The 24029-nt window shown below is 55.4% G+C and overlaps 1 protein-coding gene across 3 annotated transcripts; it reads left to right on the top strand.

Moving 5' to 3' along the window:
• The first annotated feature begins 7673 nt into the window (after nt 1-7673).
• Nucleotides 7674-23778, top strand: FBXL19 (F-box and leucine rich repeat protein 19). 3 transcript variants are annotated; one of them, XM_040635049.1, is made up of 10 exons: nt 7674-7853; nt 9250-9393; nt 9497-9583; nt 9677-9895; nt 10405-10566; nt 11687-12198; nt 18282-18445; nt 18531-18692; nt 22882-23100; nt 23204-23778. In XM_040635049.1, exons 1-10 carry the CDS (start codon nt 7677-7679, stop codon nt 23380-23382), a joined length of 2025 nt encoding a protein of 674 aa, XP_040490983.1. In that variant the 5' UTR covers nt 7674-7676; the 3' UTR covers nt 23383-23778. The 3 variants fall into 3 exon arrangements, with proteins under 3 accessions (XP_040490983.1, XP_040490984.1, XP_040490985.1); XM_040635050.1 differs by having other exon boundaries at nt 10405-10437; nt 23204-23777; XM_040635051.1 differs by lacking the exons at nt 7674-7853; nt 9250-9393; nt 9497-9583; nt 9677-9895; nt 10405-10566 and adding an exon at nt 10599-10961 and having other exon boundaries at nt 23204-23767.
• The last annotated feature ends 251 nt before the right edge of the window (nt 23779-24029 follow it).

Raw genomic sequence — 24029 nt, 5'->3', positions numbered from 1 at the left:
ATTCTGGTGGGGGTCAGGGGTCTGGGCTGGGAGGGTCTCACAAGCCTGCAAACAATGTCAGGGCGGCAGTCATCTCAAGGGGCACAGGTATCTGCTTCCAGGTTCGCGTACGTGGTGCTGGCAGGATTCAGTTCCTCAAGGGTTGCTGGTCTGAGGGCCTCAGTCCTTTCCTGGCTTTTAGAGGGAGGCTGCTCTAGGTTCTTGCCATGTGGACCTAAGGGGGGGGGCAGCTCACAATATGACGTCTTGCTTTATCAGAGAAGCAGAGAAGAGCCAGAGAAGCGTGCCAAGAGGGAAGCCACAGTTTTTCTTGGAAGTGTGGTCCCATCACTGTTGCCGATTTCATTCATTATACAAGCAAGTCACTACATCAAGGGGAGGGGAATACCAGCAGGCAAGGATCGTTTGGAGCCATGTCAGAAGCAATGTGTGAATTTGGTTTGGGTTCTGATTTCAACAAACCAACTGTACAGAGACATTTAGGAGATAATCCAAGAAATCTGAACATGGACTTAATGTCTTAGGTGATGTTAAGGAATTACCATTATTTATTTAGATGTGACAAATGTCTGTGGTCATGTTAAAAACAATTCCTTATGTCTTAGAGATATATCCTGAAGAATATATTTTTTAAAGATTTTATTTATTTGAGATAGAGAGAGCGGGAGAGCGTGGGGACGGGGCGGGAGTGGGGGCTGCGGTAGGGGCAGAGGAAGAGGGAGAAGCAGAGTCCCGGCTGAGCAGGGAGCCTGACTCAGGGCTCAATCCTAGGACCCCCATCATGATCTGAACAGAAGGCAGACTCTTAACCGACTGAGCCCCCCCACCCGTGCCCCTATCCTGAAGAATATTATAAAGGAAATGTTATGATGTCTGGGGTTTGCTTTAAAATAATACAACAAGGGTTGGAGGAGGGGAGGCCTGGGGGTCTAGAGTGGAAACTGGATTAGTCATATGTGGGTAATGGTTACATGGATGTGGGGGGCTGTTATACTTCTCCTACTTTTACATGTGTTCAAAATTTTTCAAGATAAAGGGTTAAAATCAAAGTGAATTGAAGCTAATAATGGTACACTGGAAGTTGAAAGAACATACAGATTCTAAAGCTGTTGCATATTGACTGTATTTTAATTGTTAGGAAAGACAATACCAAAAGAAACATTAGATGACCATAAATATGAGGGGAAAAAAAAGGAAGGAGGGAAGAAAAGGAAGAAGGAAGGATAGAATTAGGCTTGGCAGGCGGCTGCTATGGGAGGGGGCTGATTCCTGACCTCTGTTTAACCAAAGGAAGTGGGATTCAGGTCATTGGAGTAGAAGTGAGAGCTTAGGGCAGCAGCAAATCCAAGCCCCAGGGGTTTCTAGTATCTTTGAAGGATCCACTGCAGTTTAGAGTTTGCCCTGAGCCTACAGGGATGGGGAGGCTGGGCTCATTTCCGGAAGGCCACGGAGGCAGGAGGCCCAGTAGTAGCTGGTGGGGAGGTATTACATGGGAGGTCAGGGCTCTCCACGGTGCTTTAGAAGGATGCAGTTTTGTGCAGGAGGTCACGGTCTGTTTTACAGATCCTAGAATATGGGGAGAATCAATCCCAAACCCTCATCTCTAGACATTCTGCATCAGGCCAGGAATTTTGCATCATAGCTGCCTAGCATGGGGCTTGGCCTACAAGAAGTGTTTAATACCCATTGATTCAATCTAGTGGTTGTGGTCCTCTACCAGATATGTACCTCAGAATGTTCCAGAAAACTTTTAACACCATTTGATTCTTGACAGTTGTGTGTGATTCTTTACAAAGATAATGTAGTTGTTCTGGGACAGGTAACTAGTTTGATTCAATATGCAAAAGGGCCAAAAAGGCACCTGCTTAGGGGCGCCTGGGTGGCTCAGGTGGTTGGGCGTCTGCCTTTGGCTCAGGTCATGATCCCAGGGTCCTGGGATTGAGCCCCACATCAGGCTCCCTGTGGCCAGGAAGCCTGCTTTCCTGCTTCTCTCTCTCTCTCTGCCCACCAACCCCCCCCCCCACCACTCATGGTCCTCTCTCTCTCACTCTCTATCTCAAATAAATAAAGACTTAAAAAAAATAAACCAGAAAACTTGTTACGATTATGTTTTTCTCCCCCGCCCCCATTATAGTGTAGTGGCTTGTTGTTGTGGATTGCAGTCAAATATATATAACATGAAATTTACCATTTTAATCATTTTTAAGTGTACAGTTCAGTGGCGGTAAGTATATCCACTTTCTTGGGCACCATGACCACCATCTATCTCCAGAACTTTTTAATTTTTCCAAATTGAAACTCTGTACCCATTAAACAATAACTCCCCATTCCCTCTGCCCCAGGCCCTGGGTAACCACCATTCCACTTTGTCTCTGTGATTTGACTACGCCAGGTGCCCCCAGTCAGTGGGTTTCTGGTTCGTTTCCCTTAGCATCCTGTCTTCAAGGTTTATCCACGTTGTGGCGTGTATCAGAATTTCATGCCTTTTTAAGGTTGAAAAAGCAGATACTTAGTTTGCTTCCACCTTTTGGTTATTGTGAATAATGCTGCTATGACCATGGGGGTACAAGTATCTGTTCAAGTCTCTGCTTTCTTTCGGATACATACCCCCAGATGGGATTGCTAGATCATACGGTGATTCTATGTTTGATTAACTAATTAACTACACACCAATTACACATTAAATTCGTGGGTTTGTTTTTTTTTTTTTTGAGGACCCGCCATACTGTCCTCCACAGTGAACAGGGGCTCAGTATTGTTAGATTTCAGGATTTCAAGTGAAAGTGGAAATCCATTTTTGCAGGAGAAATGTGTTGCTGTTGTGCTGAACCAAGAGTGCACATCTCGCAGGATTCGATCGTTTGTGGATGCTGCAGTAGTCCTCAGGACGGGTTCTGGAGTTCTGGGTTTGAATCCTGATCCTACCACTCATCTGTCTGGGCCCCAGTTTCCTCATCTACAAAATGGGATTCTACCTCATAGGATTCTTCTGAGGATCAGATAGATGCTGAAAGCACTGAATTAACATGTGAAGTGGACATCTCATAAAGTTTACAATGTAGTGAGTCAATAAATGAATTTCATCTGGGAATTACAGGAAGACTTCATTGGGACAGTGGCATTTAAACGGAAACCTGAAGGATGAAGAGTAGAGAAGTGGGATGGGAGAAGGGGAAAGATCTAACAGGCAGTGCGAAAGTCCTCAACAATCATGCAAGCCAAAGCTAAAGCAGCGAGGACACAGGGTAGACAATCATCTGGGAGCCAAGGATTTCCTGACAAGGTCGGAAATGAAAGGAGCCTCTCTTCGGCCTCAGGCCTGTCCCTGCAAACTTAAGACCACACTAGACTGGCCGGCGTTAACTTCCCGGACAGAAAAACCGCACCCACTAAGTCTTTCGCGGGGCCCCGCTAACCTTCTGGCAAACACAGAGGAGAGAGGAGAGCAGGCGAGCTGGCTTGGGGTCAGAAGTAAGCAGTTCTCCAGGCAGAGGAGGAAGACCAAGAAGGCAGGTAAGAAGGCGCAAAGGTGGGAAGCAGTCCCATTTGCTTTGGCAGCTGAGATGTCTAGAGGGATGCCTCCAAGGCTGGTTGGAGATGAGGCTGGGCAACACGCACAACTTAGAACTTCAGGCTGAGGAATCTGGTCAAGCCGCAGGACCTCAGTCAAATGGAGAATGGGCGCCCCCTGGGAGCAGTGCTCGGTAGCGGACGCTGGAGGACTCAGATGAAGGGGGCGGGCGGGGGTGGAGGAGGGGGTGCGGCTCAAGATGGGGGCAGACTGCCTGCCACAGTTTTCTTCCCACAGGAGCTACCCCCTTCCGGCATGATGGATTCCTGGGATCCCAGAAGAGCTGGGCAGGAAGGGACCTCGAAAAAGGAACTACCAACACGTGCCCCGTGTCAGGCCCTGAGCCGCGCACTTTCGTGAACATTGTCCTAACACACCTAACTCTACTTGTAGGTAGGTATCATTATCCCCATTTTTCAGATGAGAAAACCGAGGTTTAATGACTTCCCAAGGAGGGGCGAGGATTTTGTATGACTTCAGAGCCTCTTCCCTGGAGTCCTCACGACCTGGAAGATACCGATTCCATGAGGTTTGGGGCAACAAGCATCGGGTGTGAGAGGCCCAAGCTTTCCGAGGCACAACAGCGTGATTGTACTTTCGGCGAGGGCCACGCCTCCCTTGTGGCGACAATACTGATTACTCTTGCTTTCCTTTAAGAGCCTTACCCTCAAATATGAAGAAGTCCTTGCCACACGTGGGGGCGGACATCATATATTCCTTAGATCTCCCGACGTCTTTCTCCCTCACCCGCACTGAGCCCCACTAGTGACATAAATTCTCCCCCTCCACTAGCGAGCGAAGCCGTGGGACTACAATTCCCGGCAGGTCTTTCAGAAAGAGGTGGTGCGGGATAGGGGGAAAGACACTCTCGCTTTCCGTAGGCTCGCCATTTGGCGTGTCCGCCGTGCTGCACATTTCAACAGCCCACGTCCTTTCTCTGGGGAGCTAAGGAAGGGACTACGACCCCCAGCAGGCACTGCCGCAGAGAGCAAGTGATGGCCGCCATCATCACTGTAGTCCTTTCCCGCATTTCCACAAGGGAACAGCCTTAGTGCGCGGACTACAAATCCCAGCTCGCCGTCTCGCCTTCCCTTCTGCCGCCATCTTTGCTGGTTGTCCCCGCCCCTTTCCCCTTCCCATTGTCTCGACCAAAGATAATAGAGCGGACCTGGGAAGACTGCAACTCCCGTCAGGCTCTGCGCCACCGGGAGAGTGATTTCGATATTACAGGCGGGCGAGGTGCCCAAGGTGGTAGAATGAGGCGACGGGGAGAGGCCAGGTAGCCTGCCATCTTTATGGTAGTCTCCTTATTCTCGTGGTTCCGCCATTCTCACGGCATACTAGAAGGCCAGAAAACTACTATTCCCATCGCACCTCATTAGACCGACTACTAGTCAGGTGTACGCCCCTCTTCCGCCATCTTGCTTGTAGTCCTCGTTCCTTTTCACCTTTCCATTGTTCCTGACGAGTAGAAATGGCAGCGGGAAGGCAGCAGATGGACTGCGACTCCCGTCAGGTACCACACACGCGGAGGGTTGTGGACAGGAGGGCGTGTGAGTGCCTGGGAAGGAGGTCGGGTCGGGGAAGAAGGCCATCTTGTTTGTAGTCATCGTTGCCGCTCCTTCTCTATCCTCTGCAACGGGGAGCCTCGGGGCCACCGGACTATAACTCCCGGCACCCTCGGCTCCCGGCTTGGCACGCCCTCCGCCATCTTGCTTGTAGTCCCCGCTGGCCCCAGCATCCCATTGTTCCCACGGTATCAACGGCGTCCGCAGGACTACGATTTCCGTCGTGCCCTGCGTGTGTTCGTCCTGGAAAGTGGAGGTGGTGGGGAAAGGAGGGGGCAGGGGGCGGGGTTCCTCTGGGAGAAGGAGGGAGTAAAGAGGAGGAGGAGGAGGGAAGGAGGAGGGAGGGGTGGGGGAAGAGAGGAGGAAGGAGGAAGGAGCTCAGGAGGGATGAGAGAGGCGGCCAGGGCCCCGGGCCGAAGCAGCGCGGGGCCGGGGGACCAGGGGGGCTGAGGCACCCCAATTGCCCCCTCCCCCTTTCCCTGCCCCCTTCCATCCTTTCCTTCCACCCTCCGGCTTGAGGAAGGGGATTTATTCAAATTTTATTTAAATCCCTATCTCTGGAGGGTCGCGCGCTGGGGGGAGGGGGAGAGGGCGGGGGCGCGCGCAGGCTGGGGGGGCGGGGCCGGAGCAGCTTCCTTCACCCCCCTCCACTAGCCCCGTAGCCCTAGGGCAGGGGGCCGCAGTCTAGGGGCGGGCCCAGGGGAGGGGGGCAGGTTACAGGGACCCCCCCCTCCCCGGGAACCGGCGGTGGGCGGGGCTTGAACCCCGGAAACGCTGGGGGGCCCAGGCCTGGCCCTAGACCCCTGGGCAGTGGGGGCCGGGAAGAGGCCAGTTAAAGGGCTGGGGGCGCTGGGGAGAGGCGGGGTGGGGGGAGGGGAGCTGTGACTCGGACCCCGGACGGAGTGGGGCCCGGGCAGAAGCTGAGCACCCTGCGCCCGAGGAGCCCCCGTTGGCCTGGGGGGGCTGAGGGACTGAGCCCCCCAGAGCAGGACCTCCCCCTGGAAGGGCCGCGCCGCAGCCCGTGGGAGGGCCTCGCCCCCGGCGCCCCCCATCTCCACTCGCCGCCGTCCCGGCCTCCGCCGGAGGGAGGGGCCGAGCGCCCTCGGGGGGCCGTGGACCCCGGCGTTCTGAGCGTTCCGCGCCCCGCGCCGCCCGGCCCCCCCGCCGCCGATGGCCGCCGACCCGCCGGGAGCTGCCGAGAAGGGAGAGATGGCTCCCGGGACACGTGTGAGGTGGGTTCATGCGGCTCCTCCTCACCCCCAGACCTGGGCAGCTCCCACTCCCATTCATCCTGAGCCCGACCTCTCTCTACCTTCCCCGCCCCCAGCCTCGCCCTCTCTTTGCTCCAAACTCCTCATTTCCAGCCCTCCTTCCTGTTACCTCTCAACCCTGGGGAATGGCCTTCCTTCCTAGACCCTGCTTCCCCTTGCAGACCCCCATCCCCGCCTGCAGTCGCCGCCCTCCAGGCCCCTCCCCTGGAGCGCTGGAGGGCCCCTTCCCCCCATGGATGGGTCTGTAAGTCCCTGGAAAGGGGGAAGCTAGGGTAAGACTCTGGCCACGAAGAGACCCCTCCAGGCCTGCTGAGTCTGTATGGGATCTTGGAGGATCTGGTTTCCATGGGAAGGAGAGCCCAAGGGATTCTAGACAATTAGGGATGGAAAGTAGCCTGGGAAGCTTGGGGGTGGGGGAGAAGACATGTAGGACTGAGGCCATCCTGAGTTCTGTGGAGATGTCAGGGTGGATTCTAGAATCCCAGGGAATCTGGGAGATTGCCCAAGCTGACCTGAGAGATCCAAGAGGAGGGTGTCTTGGGACAGAGGGAGCTCTGTAGGGAGCAGAGCAGTTGAGATCTTGGGCAGAGGAGGGGCTCTGAAGCAGCATGGGGGGGGTGTCTCAGAGCCCTGGGGATGGGGGAGGGCAAGCATCCCATTGGATCTGTTGACAATGTATAGGTTTTGGGGCAAGAGAGATTGGTGGTAGTTGTGTGTGAGAGAGAAAGGAGGAAGAAAGGTCTAGAGCTTCTACCCAGGAATTTGTGGGTATCTTGAAGGTAAGTCTGGGGAATTGTAGTTTGGGGAATGCGTGGCGTGTAGTACGTTTGGATACCAGGGGAAGAGTTGGGGCCTCTCTAAGGTAACTCCACAAGCAAGGAGCCCTGGCTTTCCAAGGAGCTTTGGTGTGGGGGTGTCAGTGCAGAGGCCCCAGTCCCTTCTTCCTCCCCGGCCTAGGCAAGGGGGTGCTGAGGAAGTGTTAGAGGAAAGAGGAGTGAGGTCAGGAAGCCAGTTCTCAGACTCGCAGAGGAGCCAGGTGTGCACTTTGGAGAGAGAGGCCTTGAGTAGAGGGAGTGGTGCCCCCCCACCCCACTCCCAACCCGGGAGGGACGATGTCCTTGTTCCTTGTCTCCCGGGGTTGGAGAGCAAGCTCTGGCTGCCTAGGAATGGGGGGAGCTGCCAGGAGTTTCCCAAGCCAGGGCCTCATTGGGCCCACCTGACCTTGCCTCCGTTCACCCACAGCCCTCGGCGTTGCTGACGCCCCCAATGTCGTCGAGCAGCCGGGGGCCGGGGGCCGGAGCGCGCCGACGCCGAACCCGCTGCCGCCGCTGCCGGGCCTGTGTGCGAACTGAGTGCGGGGACTGCCACTTCTGCCGAGACATGAAGAAGTTCGGGGGGCCCGGGCGCATGAAGCAGTCGTGCCTGCTCCGGCAGTGCACTGCCGTGAGTTCTGCCCCCAGCACATCCGACACCCCTGGGGCTTTGGGTGGCCTTCCCCAGCTGGCCCAAGCGCCTTTCTGGGGTGACTGCTTCCTAGGACACACTGTAGAGTTGCTGTTTGTTCACGCATTCATTCACTGTTTTGTTCAAACGTCCACCAGGCCCATTTTTGTTGCCAGTTCTAAGCTGGGGGCAATGATAGGGCACCCTGAAGAATCTGACCCCATGCTTATCTTCATGTTTTTCCGGCTTCAGAGGCACAGACTTGTAGGGAGCTCAGCCCCACTTGGACTCCTCCCTAGAGGAATCTGTGCACAGGGGCCCACTCCCAGAGCTGGCCCAAGCGAATAGGTCTTAGCCTTCTCTGGCCTCTTCCTCACCTGCCAGAGTGGTCTCGGAGTGGAAGCCAGGCTTACCCTTTGTGTGACCTTGAACAAACACTTTGAACCTCAACGTACCTTTTCTGTGAAACATTTCCTTTGCTGAGTCGTAAAGATTAAGCAATAGCATGGATGTGAGTGTGCTCAGCACCCAGTAGGTATCGAGAACGTGAGTTTCTTTCTTTGAGCTCCCCCAGGGGGAGAACGTGGCCCTTCTCCAGCAGCCTTGAGGAGCCAGGGGCATCCTGCACCCCCTCCTGGAGGACCACCACCTCCTTTTCCCTCTAGCCCCTCTGTTGCCTTTTTACCCTCCGGCCCCCCTTTTGTCTTTCTTTGTCCCCCAACCCTTGCCTCACTTTCCCATTCCTCCTTTCCCTGCCTCCTTTTTTCTTGGGCCTGTCTCCCAGCCTTCAGCATCCCTCAAATGACTCTGTATTACCCTGCCCCCCACCCAAAGTCAAGTTGTCTGAGGGCTGCTCTCCCCTAGGACCAGCCAGTTGCCTTTAGCGTTCCCAGGAGTTTTGCCAAAACCTGATTCATTGTAGGGTCCAGAGCAACCGTTGGGCTGCCCATTGTGCAAACTCAGAATCATCCCAAGCCGCGGCCGCATCCCCTGCAGCTCTGTCTTTCAACAGTATTGTCATACTTGCTATGATTTCTGTCCTTGCCCAAAGCCAGCTCCAGTTTCAGGGTCACGCACACAGACCCTGACTCCAGTTGCAACATTTGCAGCGGTGATAACAACTATGTGTCCAGTGCCTCCCTGCATGATCTCATTCTTCCAGAGGTCCTGCAAAGGAAGAATGCCTAGCCCCATTTTACAGATGGAGAAACAGACGTAAGGAGATTAAATCATCTGCTCAAGGTCATACTGCCAAAAAGGAACAAATTCAAGATTTGACCTAGCTTGACCCATGGGTTCTGAAGCTCATCCAGCAACCGGCCAGGCTCCCCAGAAGGAAGGGTCTTACCCCTGTCGCTTGCTTTCGGGGTCCCTAATATTCCCTCTTCCCCAACAGCCCGTGCTCCCACACACAGCTGTGTGCCTCTTGTGTGGGGAGGCTGGGAAGGAGGACACAGTAGAGGGAGAGGAAGAGAAATTTGGTTTGAGCCTCATGGAGTGTACAATCTGCAATGAGATCGTCCACCCTGGCTGCCTGAAGGTGATGGCCCTGGGGGCCCCGGAGTCTGAAGGTGATGGCCCTGGGGAGCGCCGCCTCTGGGTTTACTGGCACTCTACATCCACTCCCTGCCCTCTGCCTACAGATGGGGAAGGCTGAGGGTGTCATCAATGCGGAGATCCCTAACTGCTGGGAGTGCCCTCGCTGCACCCAGGAAGGCCGGACCAGCAAGGTAGGGGTAGGGGCTGGGCTGGGTGCTGTGTTCTGCGTAGATAGTGGGTTGGGGAGCTGGAGAGAACCTCAACCCCAGCTTCCATCTCCCCAGGATACAGGTGAGGGACCAGGCCGCCGCAGGGCTGACAACGGCGAGGAGGGCGCCAGCCTGGGGAGTGGATGGAAGTTGACGGAGGAGCCGCCGCTTCCACCACCCCCACCCAGGCGCAAGGGCCCCTTACCTGCTGGGCCCCCCCCAGAGGACGTGCCTGGGCCCCCCAAAAGAAAGGAGAGGGAGGCAGGGAATGAGCCCCCCACCCCAAGGAAAAAGGTGAGCCAGGGAGCATGCTCATTAGGTCCAGTCCAAGGGATTCTGGGAGCGGTAGTCTAGTTCCTTTTTGGGGAGGGTGGGCCTGGGAGGCTGCGCTCTGTGGGTTCCCCAAGGGGTTGTTGGGGGATGTAGTTCAGGAAATGTTGGGTGGGGGAGGGTGGAGCATGCTCGGTGGGGAAGAGAGGTGCAGGTGAGCGGCAAGTGGCACTAGGCAGGGAAGCTTTGGGAGCCCTGGGTGCTTCAGGTAGGAGGGAGAGAGCGTGCTCAAATTAGCTGCTACAGAGGAGGAAGGAGGGGCTGGAAAGGGCCTGAGGGGGAAGAAAGAGAAGACGAGAGCATGCTCAGTGAGCCAAGACACTGGTTGGAAGGTGAGCATGCTCAGAGTTCTTCCTGAGATGGGGGCTTCTGGGATTTGTAGTCTAAGAATCGAGCATGGATCTTAGTTCTGTGGACAATGAGGGGCTAATGGGGTCTCTCCCTTTCCCCATATTTCCCTCTTGCTCTGGTAGGTGAAAGGAGGCCGAGAGAGGCACCTGAAGAAGGTGGGTGGAGACGCCTGCCTCCTCCGAGGATCGGACCCAGGCGGCCCCGGCCTTCTGCCCCCCAGGGTTCTGAATCCGAGCCAGGCTTTCTCGTCCTGCCACCCTGGGCTCCCTCCCGAGAACTGGGAGGTGTGCCGGGGACCTCCTCCCTCCCCCTCCCACCTTTCCTTGCCCCACCCTCCACCCTGGAGACAGAGATCTGTCCCTTCCTGCTCACCTTGTCCTGCCCCTGCCCCATTTGGCCACAATGGGCATCTGGACCCCTGGGAAGAGTGGAGGGGGAGAGGTGGGTTGGGGCCAGGCCACAGGACTTTCCAGGAACCCTTGGGGTGTCATCTGACCCATTTGCGTCATCTTTCCAAACCTTAAAGGGAAAAGAACTGAGTTCAAATCCCTGCTCACTGACTCCCTGTGTGGTCTTGGCAACTTGTCAGCTGCTCTGAGCCTCGGTTCCTCATCTGTGAAGGAGATGATACTACCTACCTTATCCACCCATCCCACAGAACTGTTTACATCTAATGAAAGTAAATGAGATTTGTGAACTGTGATATGTACTTAGATTTGAGGAAGATGAGGCCCAGAGAGGTTAAAAGACTTGCCCAAGGTCACACCACAAAGCTAGAATTCAGATGTCACTTTGCACTGACACATGAATGTAAGGGTCAGCCTGACTGTGTTCAAATCCTGCTTCTGCCATTTGTCAGTCTGTAACCTCGGGCAAGTCACTTTGTCTCTCTAAGCCTCAGTTTCCTCGAGTGTAAGAAAAGTGGCCAGGTTGCCACTCCGTTGGACCACTGTGAGGATGTGAGTCCGTGAGTATGAGGTGCTCTGTCCCTCTCACATCTTCGAATAGACACTTGGAATCATCTAATCCAGCGTTTCGTGTTGTAGCTGATGAGGCCGGGGCTTCCCAAGGTCACACAGAGAGTTAGAGAGTTGGTAGCCAAGCCGATACTCAAAACCACATCTCTAACCTTTCTCCATATTGCATTGGCTTTGGAAACTCATAAGCTATTGAAACCCATTAGGCTTCTAATTTTTTGAATCAGTGCCTTCACGTGACAGATAAGGAGACTGAGGTCCAGAGAGGGACCTGATGTGGCTGAGGCCGCACATCGTTCGGGGGCAGAGCCATGGCTGGAACTCAGGACCGTCTCTGGGGCTGCTCGTGCCCTGCTGAGTCCTTAGGGCGGGGAGGTGGGAAAGGGCACGTCAGGCCCTAGAACAGCCTCCCCCCGTCTCCTTGCAGAAACCAAAGCCGCCTTTGGCCTCGGCCGAGGGCCCGGCAGCACCATCCCCGTCGCCGCAGCGGGAGAAGCTGGAGCGTTTCAAGCGCATGTGCCAGCTGCTGGAGCGGGTGCCTGACACCTCGTCGTCGTCCTCGGACTCGGATTCCGACTCTGACTCTTCAGGCACATCGCTGAGTGAGGACGAGGCCCCTGGCGAGGCCCGGAATGGGCGACGGCCAGCCCGGGGCAGCTCGGGCGAGAAGGAGAACCGCGGGGGGCGGCGGGCTGTGCGCCCTGGCAGTGGGGGGCCCCTCCTCAGCTGGCCCCTGGGCCCCGCCCCACCGCCCCGGCCCCCACAGCTGGAGAGGCACGTGGTGCGGCCCCCACCTCGAAGCCCTGAGCCCGACACGCTGCCTTTGGCTGCTGGATCCGACCACCCCCTGCCCCGCGCCGCCTGGCTTCGGGTCTTCCAGCACCTCGGGCCCCGAGAGCTGTGCATCTGCATGCGAGTCTGCAGGACTTGGAGCCGCTGGTGAGTGGCCTGGATGGGCCTGGGTTCCTACTTGCCGTATGACCTGCAGCGGCAGGTTGTGACCTCTCTGGGTCCTGCTCTTAGGTTGATAATACTCCTGCAATACGTACGTTTTCTAGTCCGGTAACTTCCATATCTGCTGCGTGCAAGCTCCTTGCCATTGTTGGAGCTCATTTAACTCTCATAACAACTTTGCAAGGGTGGGTACCATATTATTTCCTTTTACAGATGAAGCTGAGGTTAGGGGTGTGGAGAGGAGGTAGTAGGACCAGGAGTTTGAACCCAGGCCCCATGGCTCCAGAATCTTTTCTCCTAATAACCGTCATTCGCGAGTGTTTATGCAGCAAGCAGAGTGCTACGTGCTGTAGTGCGTCCCCCGATTTGCTTTGCACAGTCCTTTTCCTGAGGACAGTCTCACTAGAGGTCCCATTTACACGTAGGGGGTGGCCCCTGCTCTCTCCGAGGTAGCCGTACTTCAGCCTCCTGACTCCCCTTGGCCCTGCTTCATGCCCCAGAGCCGCCCCCAGCTCCCTCTGCTTGTCCTACCCTCCCCACCCCCCACATCTCCCCACTGCTTCCTGAGCCTTGTTTGTTCAGAAATGTCGGTCATCCTCCCGAGCCCCTGGTCTTCCTCTTCGCTCCTGCCCCCGACAGAATCCTCCCCCAGTCCCCTCAGACTCCCACAGCACCCTGTTCCCCTCGCAGAGCACACGGAGGCCTTCCGCATGTCGACAAGCCTTCACTCCTTTATTCACGGTCAAGTTCACATCGCTGGGTAGAGTGGGGCAGACACTGTGTCTGTTTTATCTGCGCGTTCCCAGCGTGGGCCGGGGGCAGTGGAGGTGCCCACGAAGTGTTTCGTTAACTGAGTACTTTCAGCCTCATTCCCAGGCCTTACTGCTTAGCGGGCATCCTGGTGGGCACGTGGCAAACTGTGGGCTGACTTGTTCCTCGCAATTGCAGCGCTGTGGGAGAATGAGGGACCCCTGAAGTCACAGCGCAAGCTGGTGGCTGGACTCGGATGCCCCTCCTTTTCCCTGGGACTCTGGGGCACTGGTTGACACCTGTGGTCTCTGGGGAGGCTGGAGAGCTGAGAGGGTGGGAGTGCAGGCTCCAGAGGCAGGTTGCCTGTGGTTGAGTCTTACTCTTCCCCTGATAAGCTGACGGCCGCTGAGCTCATTTCTTAACTTCTCTGTGCCTCAGTTTCTTCTTCATCTGGTAAGCCAGGAGAACCAAAGCCTTTACTTCGTAGCGTTTTTGGGAGCTAACAGACATAAAGAACCGAGGACAGTACCCGGGAGATAGAAACTCCTCAGTGCCCTAACTATAACCAGTATTATTCACTCAGTTACAAATACTGCACAGACTTTGCATCCTCAGAACGTGGGCCTGGGCCCTTGAAGAGCTCCCAGTCAGCCTGCAACATAGAAGCAAAGAGAGCAGCTGCTGGGGATCACCACCCCCCCACGCACCTAGTGATTGAGAATATGTTTGCTGAGGCCTTCTCAAGGCCAGCTCTGTGCTTGGCTCGTGGGATGCAGGCCCGAAGAGGACTTCATTTCTACAAGGAGAGACTTGTGACCTGAAGTGGACGAAGCAGAGAGGCCGGACGGCACAGGGATTTCCAGCTTGGGCCCTGGAGTCTGCCACCCATGGGTGTCATCGGCTGTGACTGCTGTCCTGCCTGAGTGTTTGGCTGTGGGTGGAGAGCTATACCTTTCAAGGCCTGCTTTCTCATCTGTAGTCTGGGGTTCCTACTGATACCTTGTGGGGATTCAGCGACGTGGTTCTTGCCAAGCACTTAGCACAGTACTTGAAAGGTACTAAACACTAAAAAAAAAAATGGTGGGTTTTGATCAGGACAAGGGTAGGGCAGAGCAGAGGTAGGGTGGGACCAGTCAGGCGGCTCTGTCAGGCCTAGGCACTGAAGTAGGGGTGGGAGGAGTCGAGAGGAGGGACTTGAGCTGAGAATTTTTTAAGAAGCAGAAGGCCTTGTGTTTGGTAACTAAATGGCAGCGAGAGCACCAGGGTGACGACTCTCCGGCTGAGTTTCTGGCCCACAAGCCGGGGAGGGCAGGAGTGCCGTTCCCCAGGGTCGGGAATACCAGAGGTAGGGCAGGTTCCGGGAAAGCGAAGTGCTCAGATGGGACACGTTGGGTCCAAAAGGCCTGTGGGCCGATCAGGAGCTGGCAGGACAGCAGATGGATATACAGGTCTGACGCTCAGAAGATCCAGGTTTGGAAGTTTTCCCCAAAGAAGGAGGGCAGAAGACAGAATGTCAGGATCTGTGAGTTAGAGAAAGAGCAGCCAGAGACATGAGGAGATGGTGGAGGTGTCCTGCAGGAGAGAGATTGAGGAAGGAGTGAGTAGTGTAGGATGTTGGCAAGAGGTCATGGGAGACCAAGGACCAGAAGTGGCAGCTGGATTCGCTATATGAGGCCCTGGTGTCCTTGGCTGTGCTACATGGGAGTAGGGGACCAAAGCCAGGTCACGTGGGGTTGAGGACATCAGCTCCAAGGCAGGGACTTGGTCTGTTCGTTGCTGTGTCCCTAGTTTCTAAGATGGCGCCCGGCATACAGTAGATTCTAAGACAATACTGGATGGATGGATGGATGGATGGATGGAAGGAAGTGAGGAAATCAGGATGGTGTGTGGAAAGAGGTAGTGAGGGTGGAGACGGAGAGAAAGTTGTAGGTGGGAGAGCAGGAAGTTGCAGGCTTTCCTGTCTGGTGGCTTTTATCTCCTCTTGGGACCGGGAGGCAAAGTGAATGTACCAAGAGTGAGGGGAGGGGAGCAGGCGGAGGAAGCATGGCGGAGTTGTTGAGGCGCCAGAAAGAGGGTTGGAACTTTGGAGGACATGGGCAGAGAGGCTGGCAAGGAAGGGACTGGACCCCAAGGTCAAGGCCAGTTGGGGCTGGGAATAAAGGCCTGGAGATGGGTGGATAGGACAGTGGTGGCATCAGGGAGCCCAGGAGGGCATGAGCTCCTGCCAGACACCACTGGGGCTGGTGCCTCTGCATCCCCAAAGGGCCTCTGCAAGACAGAGGGTTAGGACCAGAATTTCAGATTTGGGAGGTGGGCTTAATAGGGGGCTGACTCTGTCGGGGCGGCTGGAGTCTAGGGAAAAGTAAACTGGGTTAGGGAACTTGGACGTCAAGCCCTGATGCCCCTGGAGGAGGGCAGGCCGTGCCTCTTAACAATTCTTCCTGCCCCTCAACTTAGCGTCATTCCGCGGCTTAGAAAGGACCCATCCATGGTTCCCTGCTGCCCTCACAGTGAACTCCCACAGCCCTGTTGGATATTTGCACATGTACAGTCCCTCAGTGACTGCACTAAACAACAGTCCCGCCTGGCACTGCGGTCTGCCTTGGCACAGCGTGCCCACCTCTGCAGCGTCTCCCCCTGCCTCTTCCTCAGACACAGCTCAGGTTCTCAGTCCAGACCGGCTTGGGGTAAAGCCTGGCTCTGCTGCCACTTAGTGGCTGTGGGACCTCGAGCAAGTTTCTCAACCTCTCTGGGCCTCATTTTCCTTAACTCTAAAAAGGAGGTTATAGTAACAGTATTTACTTCCTAGGGCTGTTGTGAGTTAACTGCGTAATGCACAGACCAGTGCCAGGCACACAGGAAACCCTTGAACTCTAGGTATTGATGCCGTCGTCATCCCCATCTTCCTCATTAATTAGGGGAGATGATGGCTTGCCCTTTGTTCCTGCTGCCTGAGTTTCCCCGAGTGTTCCGTTTTCTCTCTATCCCAGGCCTGGATGCTGGTGCTTCCCCATCGGGAACATCTACCCTTTTGGGAGGCTCCCTGTCCAGTGCTCTCATTGACTTTTACTATATCCCTTGCTGCTTCAGTTACTGTGGACCGGCTGTGTTTTCCCCGTTTCCTGAGAGCCCAGCAGAAGTTGGACACCTAGGATCCGTAGGGCCCTGAGCAACTGTTGGCTGCCATGCTAAGGTTTAAACCCAGTGTCCTGGTCATTCAAGGGCAAAGGAACCAATTCGTTCAAGCCAAGAAAAGTCATGGGAGACTTCCTGGAAGAGGAGACACTGGGGCTGAGCGTTGAAAGCTCTGGGTTGGTTGGCGTTTCGGGCAGAAGCACAACATGTACCAGTGTATGTTGGCACCAGGCAGCGTTGTGTGTCTATCGGTGGGCAGGTGGTTTGGTGTGGCTGTTGTGGAGTACGATACAGAAGCAGATGGGGGCCAGTGTGTGCCCCCAGGGGAAAGGGTTCCTTTTTAGCCATGGAAGATACAAGGGCTTCTGGGTGATTGTGGCAGTTGAGCTGAGACTCAGGACTGGGTGGGAGTGGGCAGGATTTCACTGAGTGGAAAGAGAAAAGGGGCAGAAGCTGGGTTGAGGGTAGGTTGGGTTTTTTTCCTTTTCTGTTTTATCATTGGAAAGATTTGCAAGTGGTTATTGGTTGAGTGGAAGGAACCAGGAGAGGGAGAGGCTAGAGTATGGGGCGGGGGGGAAGCAGTAGGTGGGACCGAGAAGTGGAGTTGTTTGGACTGAAGCTGTAGTGTGTGTGCCCCCAGTAATTCCCTCAAATGTCAGACGGGGCTCTGCGGAGAACGCCTGGTAGCTTCAAGTGGCACAAAACCATGGCTTAATCCTTCTATTAGTTTTGAAAAGGAAGTCTCTCCATTGGGTGCTATTGTGTCCTTAACACTTCTCTAATACTTATCTCCCTGTTTAACAAAAATAGTCTTCAGGTAGTAGCCTAAAGCCACAGCGATGCCTGCCCAGGGTTTGACAGCCCCCCCGTGGTTTTTATTGTACTTATTTCTAAGGTTAACATTTTTATGTGAAGCAATACTGGTTTTGAGTGCAAGGAGGGGATCGATTGGAAGATAAATTCATGTTCTGAGAGAAGGGGCTAACAACTAACTGGAGTTGGTAACTGCTGCTCCAGCCCAGGGCTTCTGCAAGGGCAAGCCCTCAGAATGGGCGGTGGGAGGGAGGGGAGACCCAGCTTCCTGGGCCTTCCCCACCCCTGCGGCCTCTGACCCCGTCCGTCTAGCCCAGTGGGAATTTCCTGACATGTTTTTGAGAACTGGAAGAGAGTTTTCAGACTGAGTCTCGAGGAACTTTGTGGTGTGCCACGAAATGTTCACAGATGACCTTGGGAGAGGAGGGGAAGGGTTCCTTGGTAAAATACGTTTGGGAAGCCCTTCTCTGGTTCACCGCATGTTGGACCCATCAGGGCTGTCAGGGATCAGGAAAGCTGTCTAACTTCTGTGTAGGCCTCATTTGCCTTTGGAACTTTGATTCCTGGGCCCCACCATGCCTTCCATAAACACCGAGCGGATAAACGGAAAGCTGTAGATGACATGTGCTGTGGGGCAGTGCTCGGTGGAAGCTTCGGGACTTCACGCCGGCCTCACACCATTCATTCATGCAACGGATGTGCAACAGATAACCCCTGGCACAGTGCTGGGTGCTGGCACTACCGAAGGGGACATGCCGTCCTGCCCTGGTAGGGCCTGCATTCTAGTCGAGGGACGCAGTAATCCGAGACAGGAGGTAACAGGGCCATGAGTCGAGCCTTGGGCAGCTGGCCATCAGAATGGGGCAGATGTGGCTCAAAGGCGGAGATGAAGAGAGGAGATGAGAAGTTCCCACGAGTCACCATAACTTAGCCAGGGAGAACTCCAGAAGCACAAGGTGGGGGTGGTGGGGGCTGCTGACACATCCCTTGGTGTTACATCAAATACAATGTGTCGGGTGATTGTGTCTTTAGCAGAATGCTTTATAAGCTGTAAGGTCTACAAACTGTAATGACCTCATTTGATCTCACGGGAGCCTTGTGGGGCAGGCTGAGTCTGGATCATTATCTTCGTTTTACAAGTGGAGCGTCTGAGGCTCAGGGAGAGGGATGGACCTGCCTGGGGTCTCGCATCCAGTTAGCGATAAAACTGCGCCCCAAACCCAGGGCTCTTGGCCTGAGGCTGGGGTACTTCCTGCCACCCCTGCTGTCTTTGTGGGCCAGGACAGAGCTGTGGCGAATGAGCTCTGAAATGGGGAGTTTCTCGGGTTCCCTAAGAGCTGAGGGCTCTGTCTCCCTCTTGTGGCTGATAGGTGCTATGACAAGCGTCTGTGGCCTCGAATGGACCTGAGCCGGCGAAAGTCACTGACCCCACCCATGCTCAGTGGTGTGGTTCGTCGCCAGCCCCGAGCCCTGGACCTCAGCTGGACAGGTGTCTCCAAGAAGCAGCTCATGTGGCTTCTGAACCGTCTGCAAGGTAGGGCGGGATGGCGAGGTAGGCCAGGGTGAAGAGGGAGACAGTCCTGGGATGGAGCACCAACTTCCTGACGTCCCCCGCCCAGGCCTGCAGGAGCTGGTGCTCTCCGGCTGCTCCTGGCTCTCTGTCTCTGCCCTGGGCTCAGCCCCACTGCCGGCCCTGCGGCTCCTGGACCTCCGCTGGATTGAGGATGTTAAAGACTCCCAGCTCCGCGAGCTGCTCTTGCCTCCACCAGACACCAAACCAGGTGTGGCGTCTGTTGGCTCATGTGTAGAATGGGTTGGGCAGGGAGAAGGGGGGAGGCATGAGGCCTCCAGGATCTCTTCCGACTCATGCTGGATATTAAGAGATTTAAAGAAAGGGCAGAACACAGAGTTTGGTTAGGAGGCCTTGCTTGGCCACCGTTCATTCGTTGACTTACCTGCTGGGCATTGGGCCCTGTGATAGAAGCTGTGAGGGAAGAGGGGCGAAGGGGAGATAGCCCCTGCCCTCCCGAGGGGAGACAGTTAACGCGGTGAAACACGGTATAGGACAGGAGAATGGCATAAGAATTCGGAAAGAAGCCGGGGGCATGGCCGATGGCCGGTAGGAGTGAAGTCCCTGGGTGTGGTGGGCACTCGTGGAGAGCCGCCTCCAAGGGGAGCGGCGACAATGGCCATGGAAGAATGCAGGCCCAGTATGGCCTGTCACTCACTCCCCCTTGTCAAGAGGAGCCAGACACGTGGATGTTCCTGTGAAATCGCCTTGATTTTTAAATGATGGCAGTTAATTTAACATTCTTTTAAAATTCAGGTGTGGACCAGTACAGGTATGGCTGAGCAATAGATTTGGCCCCTGTGCCCCCTTGCCCTACGGTGAAAGGATAAGGGTTTTCCCGAGGGAATGGAGCAGAAAGAGGGAGCCGGTTGACTCAGAAGGTTGCACGGGGTGGCGGCATCCTCTCGCAAGTCAGGCCAGCTACCTCTTCACCCTGGGTCAGGCCCAGGTGCCCTGTCAGGTGAAGACAGCTTTTCCTACTGAACACATACTCCGGCCTCGGCCCTGGAGTGTAGGGCCCTGGAGACCTCAGCCCCAGTCCCTACCCAGCTAGAACCCCAGTAATGCAGAAGAGAGAGAATCAGAAATAGAAGGTTACAGGGTGATACGGTTGAGGCTGTGGTTGGGCGTGGGGAGCAGTGAGAGGAGGTGCTATTTGAACTGAGTCCTGAAAGGGACAGCGTTGTCCCAGGGAGTGTGGGCCATGAATCAGCTCTTTGGTAGGGTATGAGGCCCATACTGGCAGAGGGGAATGCTGGGAGCAGAGGCCGGTCACAACGGAGGTATGGATTAGGAGCCCTGAGGCCTGGGGGTTCCTTGTCTAGCCAGGAGATGGGATGGGGTGGGATGCTCACAACAGCTTCTCTGGCCCCCGCTGATGCCAGAGGAACCATCCGGAAGGGCAGATCTGTTCATGTCACCCCTGTGCTCTAAACTTTCTCATAATCCCCCAGTGGTCTTTGGATAAAGACTAATACTTTGTCGCTAAGGCCTGGCGCGGTCTGGCTCCCACTGACCTATGCCATCCCCACATTATTTCAGCCTCTTCAGTGTCCTTGCCAAGGTTCCCTCCAGCCCTCAGGCCTTTGCTTAGTCCTCTTTGTCTAGAGTGCTGTATCCCTCTTTGTCTGATTAACACCTAATCATCCTTCAGGCCTCAGCATAAATGCCACTTCCTCCTAGAAGCCCTCCATGATATGATCCTTCCCCCCACTGAGATCAGGGTTCCTTTAGAGATTTGAGAGCAGTTCCCTCCCAGCTGTCACTGCATGGTTGTGAAGTGATTTGATGAAAACCATTTTCCTTTCCCTGAGTTCTAAGCTCGGGGGGGGGGTGGGAGGGCAGGGGGTGTGCTCACCCCAGAGCCTTGCTTTCACAGCGCACTTTTCAGTTCCCTTCTTCCCACTCCACCACCACTCCCCCCCACCCCCTGTCATGGCAGCCTTGGAAGGAGGTAGAGAAGCATCTAGGATTCTTCTTACTATTTGGACAAGGCACTAGAGGCTCAGAGGGGTTGACTGACTGCTCCGAGTCACACAGGCAGAGCTAGACCCGAGAACTTCCCCGTCGCCCACTCTCACTGGAGTTGAACTGAGCCAGGACAATTTGGGTGGGCGTGAAGGTGGGCATTGGGAACTGTGGAGTCCATGAGGTGAGAAAAAGTGCTGGTTGGCAGGCCCCAACGACCTCAGGAGCTTGCAAAGATGAGCCTTCCAGGCCCTTAAGACTGTTGTAGTGTTGGGTCTCTATACCCACTTTTCTTATCTTGGCTTCCTGGCTCTGTGCGGCATTCCTCGAGCAAAACTTAAAGTTCTATTTCCTTATTTTTGTCCCTGCTGCTCTCTGCCTGGCCTGCTCTTGTCTCACTCCTCATGTTCAAATCCTTGAAAGCCCAGCTTACATGCTGCCACCTCAGGGAGACCTTGCAGATGTCCTCTTCCCCTGGCCAAAGCCAGACATGACCTGTCTTTCCCCTGCTTCCCTCTAATGGCTTTTAGCTGTGGCCCAAGATTGAGGGCATCTGTAGATGGAGCCCCTTCCCAGGCTCTCAGCCCCTCAAAGGAAAAAGCGAGGCAGAATTCAGAGTTTGCCAAGTCAAGTGTCCACGCAGGTGGCCTGGCAGGTGACAGAAGGGGTGGGCTTGGTGAATGACTTTAGGGAGTAGCACCTTGCAACCCAGTTCCCAGCTAGTCCTTTTCAGGTGAAAGGGATAGCCCGGTAGTGCCAGATCTTAGAATTTTTCAAAGAAAAGCTCTATCTAAATTTTTTTTGTGGAAACGTCTTTTTGGTAGCATTCGTCATTAAGAAAAATTTCAGCGCAATGCAGATTCCGTAACACATTTGTATAGGCTTGTTTCATGAGTTTGAGATACCGAATCTGGTTTATCTATGGGCTAGGCCTCGGAGGCAGATAGCATTGTGGTATGTTTGGTCTGGCACCGGCTTACTTCAGTCATGTGACTGCGGACAGATTGCTTTCATGATTTGGGCTCTGAGTTTTCATCTGTAAGCAGGACTGATAATCACACAGCTGTGGTTGTTAGAGCTCGGTCCAGACCAGCAGCATCCCCATTACCGGAGAACTTGGTGGAAAAATGAACTCTGAGGCCTTTCCTTAGGTTCCCTAACCTCTGGTAGTGGGTCCAGCGACCATTTTAGGCAGCTCTCCAGGGGATGCAGAAGAGCCCTGGCCTGGGGCAGGCTGCCAGTTGGCCCCCTTAGCTGATGCCTGGCCCACACTGAGTGCTCAATTAACAGTGGCTGGTGTACCATAGGCACTTAGTTTAAAAAACATAGGGGTGCCTGTGTGGCTCAGTCGGTTAACCGTTTGGCTCTTGATTTTGGCTCGGGTCATGATCTCAGGGTCCTGAGAAGGAACCAGGCTCCATGCTGGGCGTGGAACCTGCTTAAGATTTTGTCTCTCCCTCTGCCCCTCCCTGCTCTTCTCAAAACCTAAAATGCAGGAATGTGGTCGATACAATAAAAGCAAAGCAGGCCGCATGTTTTGGGTGTAGAGATGAGGGACTTGAGTTCTTCCCTGGAGGTGAGGGAAGAAGCAGTCTCTAAGCTCAGGGACACCTGCCAGGCATAGGATTGAACATAGGTGTCCATGGGCAGAATCTCAGAGCATGGGAAGGGGAGTTAGGAACAGAGACGGGGATGAGACCTTGTAGGAACTGGAATGTTCTAACCAAGGAGGTGCCCTCAGAGTTTTTAGTAGAGGAGGGATGGTGCCCCACTACTGTGTTTTTGAGCACAGCTCTCTTTGGATGCCAGGAAGGAGAGGAGAGACTGGACCAGGGTGAGGAGACTGGGGCAGGAGTTCATGCAAGAGTAGTGTTGTCCCGGGGGGGTGCCCAGGGAATGGAGAGAAAGGGATCTAGCTGGTGATGTTACTAATGGAAGGAGAGGGGAGTAGGAGGGGAGCCTGGGGTGGCAGTTCCATTAGGGAAGGCATTTGTCGGATGAGTGAATATATACCGAGCACTGATATCCCAATTGCTAAGGATAGAGCAAGAACAAGACAAAAATTCTTGCTTTCGTGAAACTTACATTCTAGTGGGAGGAGAGAAAAAAAATAGGTCACATGGTGAGAAAAGGGGGGACAGTAATGGCAGGCAAGGGGTAGGAGTATGTGGAATGTTACTGTATCAAATGGAGTAATCATGGAAGGTCTCACGGAGGAGGTGATGTGAGCAGTGGACGGATTAGATGAGGTCAGGTTGTGCGGGTGTCTGGGAGAAGAGCCAGCCATGTAGAGAACACAGGTGGAGGTTCTGTTATTGTGGAAGCGGGTCTGGGGGCTGGTGAGGAACAGGAGTGTGGAGACAGCTGGTCTGGGGGCCTAGGGGCAGGCCCAGGAGTGGCCAGGAGTGCTGACCTCTTAACTGCCTGCCCAGGGCAAACAGAGAGCCGTGGGCGGCTTCAGGGGGTAGCGGAGCTGCGCCTGGCGGGCCTGGAGCTGACGGATGCCTCCCTGCGGCTCCTGCTGCGCCACGCACCCCAGCTGAGTGCCCTGGACCTGAGCCACTGCGCCCACGTCGGGGACCCCAGCGTCCACCTCCTCACGGCCCCCACTTCCCCCCTCCGCGAGACCTTGGTGCACCTCAATCTTGCAGGTAAGCATCCTGTCTGTCCATCCTGCTGGTGTGTTGCTCCCCGGGGCCAGTGCCCACCCTGTACTCACCGTCCTGGTCTCCGCTGCTACTGCCTCCCCCCCAGGTTGCCACCGCCTCACGGACCACTGCCTCCCGCTGTTCCGCCGCTGCCCGCGCCTCCGCCGCCTAGACCTGCGCTCCTGCCGCCAGCTCTCACCTGAAGCTTGTGCCCGGCTGGCAGCCGCTGGGCCCCCCGGCCCCTTCCGCTGCCCAGAGGAGAAGCTCCTTCTCAAGGACAGCTAGTTGGGTGCCCCCCACCCTCCCCCAGGACTCATCAGGAGCCTGGACCTCGGGCCTTCATTTTATCCCTGCCAGGAGGCCAGGTTACCCACCTCATGACTTGGGATTCCTGCCCAGGGACTCGAGCCAGCCTCCCCCCTTTCTACCCCCTGCACTGATATCTCTGGGGGTCTCTCCTTCCCATCCCCTCTCCCTTCCACCTGCTTCATTGTCCATCCCCTGGGGGGTGTGGGTCAGAGGTACAGGGGGGTGCTGAGCCAAAGGGATGGTGGGAGGGGGGGTAAGGTGCAAGTTTGAGGGAGGGAAATTGGGGAAAGGGTATCTGCAGACAGGATACTGGGAGCCAGGGGGCTGGGGGAGGTGGAGGATGGGCTGGGGGAGGGGGGGGCAGAAAGCAGACCACCAAGGGTTCAGGGAACAAAGACCAGATACTTGGAGTTGGGGGGTGGGGGTGGGGCCAAAAAGGGAAACCAGAGGAGCAATTGGGGATCCACGTGTCAGAGGTGGGGGGGGGGACTCGGGGAACCAGGGGAAAACCAGGGCTGAGTGAGGGGTGGGGGCAAAGAGCAGGTGTGGGGGCAGTAGTACCCCCTCAGGGGGTCACACCCCTCTCCTTACTCCCTCCCCAGATTTCAGTTCCTTCCCCCCCC

Source organism: Ursus maritimus, unplaced genomic scaffold (assembly GCF_017311325.1).
Source record: "Ursus maritimus isolate PB19 unplaced genomic scaffold, ASM1731132v1 scaffold_2, whole genome shotgun sequence".
Taxonomy (NCBI): domain Eukaryota; kingdom Metazoa; phylum Chordata; class Mammalia; order Carnivora; family Ursidae; genus Ursus; species Ursus maritimus.
This window is presented reverse-complemented; position numbering and strand designations above follow the sequence as displayed.